At 55.4% G+C, this 8,067-nt stretch overlaps 1 protein-coding gene across 1 annotated transcript in view; it reads right to left on the minus strand.

The window, feature by feature from the left end:
- osbpl6 (oxysterol binding protein-like 6) overlaps positions 1-7,798 on the minus strand; it is a 27,958-nt gene extending 20,160 nt beyond the window's left edge. Inside the window, exons 1-4 of the mRNA XM_084689014.1 lie at positions 7,555-7,798; positions 6,527-6,801; positions 1,040-1,162; positions 732-785 (exon numbers count right to left, since the gene is read on the minus strand). Coding sequence (XP_084545140.1) covers positions 732-785; positions 1,040-1,162; positions 6,527-6,691 — 342 coding nt within the window. The 5' untranslated portion in view covers positions 6,692-6,801; positions 7,555-7,798. The remainder of the gene's footprint in view (positions 1-731; positions 786-1,039; positions 1,163-6,526; positions 6,802-7,554) is intronic.
- Positions 7,799-8,067: the final 269 nt, after the last annotated feature.

The following is an 8,067-nucleotide window of genomic DNA, read 5'->3' on the forward strand; positions in this document are numbered from 1 at the left end:
ACACACCCTCCACACACACACCCTCCACACACACTGCTGGCCTCAGCCACGATTGGGAGTAAGCAGTCTGATAAACCAAAGATATCTAGAAATGTAAAAAATGCAATTGTTGCAGCACTGTACTGTGCACTCTTGTAATTGAGATGTTAAGGTTTTTACTGTAGTTAAGATCCTCCTGTTATTGTTCACTGTGCCTGGTAGCTGAGATGTGGTTGCTTTGCGTTGTGGTGAGCAAATCTCGTCCATTCCTTGACTGACCACCGAAATACTGTTACTTATGATCCTTGATATTCTGCTCTACTTCCTTTATGCAGTTGTACATTGCTAAATGAGTAACATGTTGACATGAGCGGGACAGCGTTACATAAACTGCAGCCTTGTTTCATTTGCGCGACAAATCCTGACATCAGCAGCTGTTACGCAACACGGCCCCCCCCGGGGGTCGGAGGTCAGGGTCGGCCAATGTGAGGCAGGAAGGAGCCAGGCTTCAGCTCGTGAATGTGGACGCTGCACTTTCAGTCACACGTCTTGCCCACATCCTGCGGGGCGACACGGCTGACCCTAACACAAAGAGGGCTGGCTGACTCACGTTGGTGCCCCCCTGTCCATGCCCCTCCCCTGTCCATGCCCCCCCCCCTCCCCCCCTCTCCCCCACCCCCTCTCCCCCCCCCCCCCCCCCTCTCCCCTACCCCACACACCCCACCCCAAGGCTTCTCGTCAGGCGTACTTACATCGATAGGAGACTTGGAGTATTTCAGGATGCCGTTGTCCAGGACAAAGAAGCGCTGTGGAAGCCAAAAGGAGTAACGGCCCTGTTAATGAGCGCCGACTAAATCACCTGACTGATGGAGATTCCCCTCTGAAGCGGTTTCACTGCCGAGCGATCGATCCTTTTCCCGCCTCGTTCTCCCTCCAGCGTGGCATCCCTCCCTCCCGCCCTCCCTCCCCCTCTCCCTCCCTCCCTCCCTCCCCCTCTCCCTCCCTCCCTCCCTCCCCCTCCTCCCTCCCTCCCTACCTCCCTCCCTCCCTCCCTCCCTACCTTGTGCCACCCTTTCAGGGGCCACTTCCTCTTCTTCAGCATGTAGCCCTCGTGCTTCTCGGGCCTCAGGACGCTGCTCTGGCCGATCTTCAGCCCCTCGATGATCTCCCAGCTGTCCGCCTCCTGGGGACGACAGCAGCACAGAGAGCCGTGTCAGGGCCCATCTGGTCACGGCACGGGCGGCCAGATGGGCGGTCTTTCTCTCTCTCTCCCTCTCTCTCTCTCCCTCCCTCTCTCTCTCTGTCTCTTTGTCTCTCTCTCTCTCTCTCTCTGTCTCTTTCTCTCTCTCTCTCTACCTCTCTCTCTGTCTCTTTGTCTCTCTTTCCACTCAGTGTCTGCAGATCCCAGGACTGCTCTGCTCTGGAGGTGGGGCAGTGAGGATGAGGGGGGTCAGGTGGGGTCACGTGATGACATCAAGCCTCCACACTTCTCCGCCCCCTGGCGTACGGAGGCTGCCAGGGCCAGGCGGAGGGCCGGGCGGCGGGCCGGGCGGAGGGGCCGGGCGGAGGGCCGGGAGGAACGTGGTGTTATGTTAACCAGATGATCTGCTTGCTAACAAGCTGACCCTCTGCAGGGCTGACAGCTCCGTGTGTGTATCTGTCTGTCTGTGTGTGTGTGGTTATGTCTGTGTTTGAGTGTGTGTGTGTGAGTATGCGTGTGTGTGGCCTGCCTTAGCCCCAGGGGATCAGTGAAGCCAGCGCCTGAGGGGATGAGGGGCGCTCCTTGCCACGCATCAACACCACAACCTCCAGCCCTGCCTCGCTGTCTCACACACCACAACAACACCAGCCAGCCCAACAGCTGCTGCCCCGGGTGGGGCAGTGACAGGAGGAGACACCAGACCAGGGGAGAGATACGCCTGGCCTGGATGTGGAAGACCACGAAGGAGATCTCTGGTTTGGAGATGGGAGGAGCTTATAGTAGGTCATCGTCAGGCCTCCAGTGACCTGGCAGATCCCTCTGCTGGGGAACGCACTGTGACCTACTTAGAAGTAGGACACGGCTGCTCTGCTCTGATCCACAGTGGAACTCACCTCCGCAACAAATCACAAACACCACCATCCCCTTTTTTTTCCATTCCATGTGTATTTATTTGCATAATAATCCCTTTCAACAAGATCCACTGAAACCTTGTAGATAGCCTTCCGCCTGCTCAGTCCTGCACAGACGATGCCTTGGTAACCTCAATCACAGAGGTTAATGACTTAACAAATCTAAGGAGTGTTTAACATGACTCTCACTTAATACTGCCTCCAGCAACACTGGCTGTGTGGTGCCGGTTTAGTTCAAATCAAATATCTGACTGTATCTCAAACAGTAAGTGGCGCAGGTCTGCAGCCAATCACAAGCCGGTGGGGAGTTTTTCAAAGCGTGCCTGTGTGTTATGGGAAAGGTAATGAAGAGGGGTTGCAAAGTCATCAATCGATATCACGGTAAACAAAGGACTGCTCGCGCTGCAACCGAGGAAATCCAATTCACTTAAACCCCCGCCCCCCACCCCCACCCCTCCGCATTCTGCTGTTAAGATCCCGGTGAAGATCAAAAAACAACCTTGCTTTGAGCGTCGGCCATTTAGCTCGAGGTGAACCCTGGATTCAATATCTGATTCTTTTAACGGCCATCCGGATCGACAGATGGACTCATTTTGAACACTAAAAATAGCCTGGGCTATTGATATCTACCTGCCTGCCCACGGACGGTGTAGCCAAGCTAATCTCTCCTGCGAAGACCACTATCCTCCACAGAGACAACCAGCATCCGAGTGCTACATAGCACCGCTAATGCCGCCATGAATCAAACCTTTACAGGTAAGGACTCCTTGAGAAGGATAGAGGACAAACACAACTTAGGGGCACCTTTGGGAACATCTAAACTATAAATACCCCCCACCAAACACACACACACACACACACAGCAGGTGAAGGACTAGAACAATTCCAACGGCAGCTTGACTTGACACGCCTGTCTCTCCCTGCGTGACTGACCCACTTGAGCAGGAAAGCCAGGGGCGATGCTGCGCTGGCATATTCCCCCGTCCCGCCGTGCAGCGGGGAGTGTGCAGCCCGCGCGCAGGGGCAAATTTAGGTTCCCACTTTTGGGGGGGCTAAGCCCCTAGATACAACTTGTTATTTTTCCTGTGACCCAGCAAAACTAGGGGGGTCTGGGGGCATGTTCCCCCAGAAGAAATGTTTGAAAATATCCTTTTAAAAAGTGTGTTCTAGTGGGTTTTAGGAAGAGAAATTAACACATTTGTATTTAAAATATTGAAATAAAAAAAATAAAAAAACTTTTTTTTTTTTTTTTTTGAGGGGGTAATTAAACTTTTGGGGGGGCTCGTCCCTGACTCTGACCGCCGCTGCTACGACGACGCCCCTCCGCGCCGTGATGCTTCCGCCCCGCTCTCGACGCCCTCGATGGAATGGCTCTTCCTCGGGGAAGAGGCCATTTCAAATGTAAATGTGGGCTGATTGGCGGCTGTTTGTGGCATATGAAAAGCCACTCGAGCACAATGTGACTGTTTGAGACGGTATCAGAATGACTTCCTGTCCAAAGAAAGGCTGATTAGATACATGACTGGAGGACAGAGGTCATAACTAGAGGACAGAGGTCATGCTTTCTGAGGGGCCAATTACGACTGCATGGAGGTCGAGGTGTTTTCAGTCCAAACCAGCTGTCATCTTCTACACTCAACGACCTGCTGTGACACACACAAACACTGACCAGCACCAGGCATTAATAATCACACCAAGAGACCGTAACAGTGCTATGCACTGATCAGCACTATAGCACCAGGCATTAATAATCACACCCAGAGAGACTGTAACAACGCAATGCTCTGACCTGCACTACAGCACCAGGCATCAATCATCACAGGTAGAGGAATTGTAACAAGGCTATGCTCTCAACACTAACCAGCACCCCAGCACCAGGCATTAATAATCAGTCCCAGAGGGATCGCAACAAGGCTCTGCTCTGACCAGCACTACAGCAACACCAGGCATTATTAATCACACCTGGAGACACCAAAACAAGGCCATGCTCTCAACACTGACCGGCACCACAAGGCATTCATTATCCCGGCCAGAGGGTTTGCACGAAGGCAGCGATTGTCTGCAGTCCAGCTTGAAGTGGCCATTACCAATGTGTGGCTCAGGGCACAGGCCCCACCACTGCCCCAGTGCAAACACAGCTCCTCCACAGCACCTGGACGACTGCAGCGCAGAGAGAGATTCCCAGAGAAGGGCCAGGAGGAGCTCGTCTGTTTGGGTTGTTCCTCCTCTCTGGGCTGAGGGGCAAGAGATGGCAGCTTCTACTTTGACCTCAAACACAAGCAGACAGACAGGCAGGCCAGAGGGCAGGCCCTCAGAGGTGAGCCTCACTCTTCTAGAAGCTGTGCTGTCCTCACTCAGGGCTGGTGGGCCCTGGGAGAGAGAGAAAAAACAATCTTTCGAAGGCTCGACTCCTTCACCAAGAGAAAGGGGTGGAGATTCATTCCTTTGTCGGCGCAGGCTTTCACCTGACATCCATGTGTTCCTCTTTTTCCATGAAAACAGCCCCTCTCAGATCCCAGCACGGGTGATCATCGTGTCATTGATTTGGCTGCTGTCACGAATCCAGTCGGTCGTTATCCAAGCCGCTGTTCCTTGATATGCAACTCAAACCTACAGTCACCCCTGCTATCTCTGGATTTAAGGCCCTTATCTCACCAACATGACAGGCAGACACACAGGTGCATCGCCAAACACGTTAGGATTGTCTTGAGATAGGGATAGGTGTATGTGTGTGTGCATTGTGTGTGCATGCGTGGGTGAGTGTTTGTGGAGGGGGGGGGGGGGGGGTGCACTTGTGAGGGTGTCCAGCGTGTTGGGAGAGCGCGTCAGCAGAAAGGACACGTATTGATCGGGGAGGGGAGCTGGATCTCATTAAGGCCTCGCCCACAAATAGCCCACCGCCTGAACGGCAGCACAGCCCACAGGGGCTGCCTGCCTGCCTGCCTGCCTGCCTGCCTGCCTGCCTGCCTGCCTGCCTGCCTGCCTGCCTGCCTGCCTGCCTGCCTGCCTGCCTGCCTCCCTGTCTGTCTGAACATGCGCTGTAAACACACACACAGTAAAATGCACCACACACACCCAATTTATCAAGCACCAGAAGCACACATACACATGCACGAAGCTGCCATACACACACACACACACACACACACACACAGAAACGGGCTAACCAACCCAGTGTTATCAAGCACAAGCACAAGACTCTTCCATGGTGTCGATGACAGATAGCCAACTGCCAAACAGTGGGCCTCGGCCACAGACCACCCCCAGCCCCCCTCCCTCCCCCCAGCCCCCCCCTTCCCCCAGCCCCCCCCTCCCCCCAGACACCCCCTCCCCCCAGACACCCCCACCCAGCCCCCCCCCCCCTCCCCCCAGCTACATTTCCTCTATCTCCCAGCAGCAGTCCTCCTTAGAGAGCTAGCTGGCTCCCATGGTTACCAGAGTTAGGCGCCGACACACACACACACATTCACAAGCAGGCACGCACACACACACACACACCCTCACACACTGCATACCAGAGTGTACTACATGCTCAGTGGAGCACCCATGCCTCCTCCCGCCCGCGCCCTCTCTGCCTCTCTGCCTCTCTGCCTCTCTGCCTCTCAGGCCTCATGAATAATTCATCACCCGGAGCCAACGGAAAAGCAGTGATGTCATAGATTCCGAGCCAGTGTCCTGTTTCGCCATGGCGACGGCGATACGGCACATCTGAGTGCGGCAGAGGGACAGCTCGGAGCGTCCGAGACCAGAGCCTCAGGTTTAAGACCCCCGTACTGGAAGCTGAGCTCAAATAGAGGTGTCTGATTCCCTGTTTACTGTCTCAGCTGTGCTAATGGCATGGGCCTATCACATGACTGGGCATGGGCCTATCACATGACTGGGCATGGGCCTATCACATGACTGGGCATGGGCCTATCACATCGATGGCCTCCACTCACAGCACCTCCACAATCCAAACTGTGACAACAGTGTAATCGTGACCTCGCCTGCTCCATGCTGGATTTGCCTACTATAAATAGTTCTGTAAATAGCTTTCTTTTTGCCTGGGTCTGTAGACTGACTGTCGACTGTCCGCCTGCCTGTCTGCCTGCCTGCCTGCCTGTCTGTCTGTCTGGGTCTGTCAGCATGAGGTTTTTCCAGGAACCCTGAACGGGGTGAATAACTCCAGCAGAACACTCTCCTCCAATGGTCTCAGACCAGCTGAAAGGAGACTGAACCACTGGGAGACTCTTACCCTCCTGTAGTACTCTCAGACCAGTGGAGACCCTCCACCCTTCCCCAGGGGAGGTTTTAGAATCTCCACACCCCCACCTCCCCTCCCCCCCTGGTCCCTCCACACCCCCACCTCCCCTCCCCCCCAGGCCCCTCCACACCCCCACCTCCCCTCCCCCCCAGGCCCCTCCACACCCCCACCTCCCCTCCCCCCCAGGCCTACCTGCCGGCTGTCCCTCTGGGAGGAGGAGGAAGACGACATGCTCTTGTGGGTGGGCGTGGAGGTCTTGTGGACGGGGGTGGAGCTCCTCTCCTCGGCGCTCATGGCTCGGCCCTGGGGGCCGCGCAGGTGGGGGCCCCGCTGGTGGGGGGCGGGGAGGTGGGACATGGCCCCCGCTCGCTGGTCCTCCCTGGGCAGCGCTAGGCCTGGCGGGCCAGGGGCATTCTCTTCCTCGCGCACGCACACGCACACACACGCTCTCACGGCGCTGCTCTCATCTGCAAGGAGGGGAAGAGGGAAACACACACACGGTCAAGCTCTCGGCTGTTGAGCCTACGGAACAGTTACAATTAACAAGCAAACATCCCTTCATCACGAACTTCAAAACAGGAATTGCCAAGTCTCTCAAACACCCTCCAACAGCCTAAATGTGCTACCGACCAGTTAGCAGTAATTCGATTGAGGGAGTATTTTTGGAATCGCAGATGATAGGTTTCAATCTTTGTATCGAGACATTCCAGTCTGTATTACTGAAGAAGCCTTTCATTATGTTTACCAGATAGGTTGTGTCTAGGGGACTGGTCTCGACCAATCATACTCCACTCAGTAGAGACTTGTGCTTAGTACAACGCCTGCCTCAAACACACACTCCAAAACACACACACACACACACTCCAAACAGACACACTCCGCTCACGTAATTGGCTCGCTGAGGCATGCTGGGATTGCTCTGTGACACATGCAGATGAGAATTACTCCAATTAACACTTCTCGTCCACCCAGCCTTGTTTGAGATGCAGGCCTGCAGTCTGGCCCACAGCCATGCCTCCAGATACTTTATGGGCATAATCAGTGTCAGTGCTGCACGACATAGAACCCATCCCACCAGACTGCACTTGTTCCATAAACCCCTCCACATCTAATCACCATTATGATAATGACTGTAATTGGATAAGGATAGCGAATCAATACAGGACAGAGCGACTACGCAGGCTGAACCAAACACACAAGCTAGGACGCCTTGGACTAACTTGGAGGGGGGTGAAAGGAAAAGAAGGGTTCGGGTTCGGGACGACTTTCAGCCTTGGACGGACACTGTGGAGTCGTTCTAGACTGGAGCCCGTCAGAGCGGTGGTTGCTGAGGCGTCTCCGGCTGAACGCTCGAGGTGCGTGGGGCGAGCCCTCGTCAGTCCAGCCACGGCTGCTGACTCAGCACCCGGGGAAGTGCCGAGTCACCGTGTGAGCTGTCACCACGCTCCAGCATCGATCCTCTCCTGATGTACACTGCCCAGTCAGAGAGGGGAGAGAGCGAGAGCGAGAGCGAGAGTGAGAGAGAGAGAGAGAGAGAGAGAGAGAGAGAGAGAGGGAGGGAGGGAGGGAGGGAGGGAGGGAGGGAGGGAGGGAGGGAGGGAGGGAGGGAGGGAGGGAGGGAGGGAGGGAGGGAGGGAGGGAGGGAGGGAGGGAGGGAGAGAGAGAGGGTGGGAGGGAGACAGAGAGAGAGAGAGAGGGAGGGAGGGAGGGAGGGAGGGAGGGAGGGAGGGAGG

This window comes from Hypomesus nipponensis, chromosome 23, assembly GCF_054491055.1.
Source record: "Hypomesus nipponensis isolate SF chromosome 23, ASM5449105v1, whole genome shotgun sequence".
Taxonomy (NCBI): domain Eukaryota; kingdom Metazoa; phylum Chordata; class Actinopteri; order Osmeriformes; family Osmeridae; genus Hypomesus; species Hypomesus nipponensis.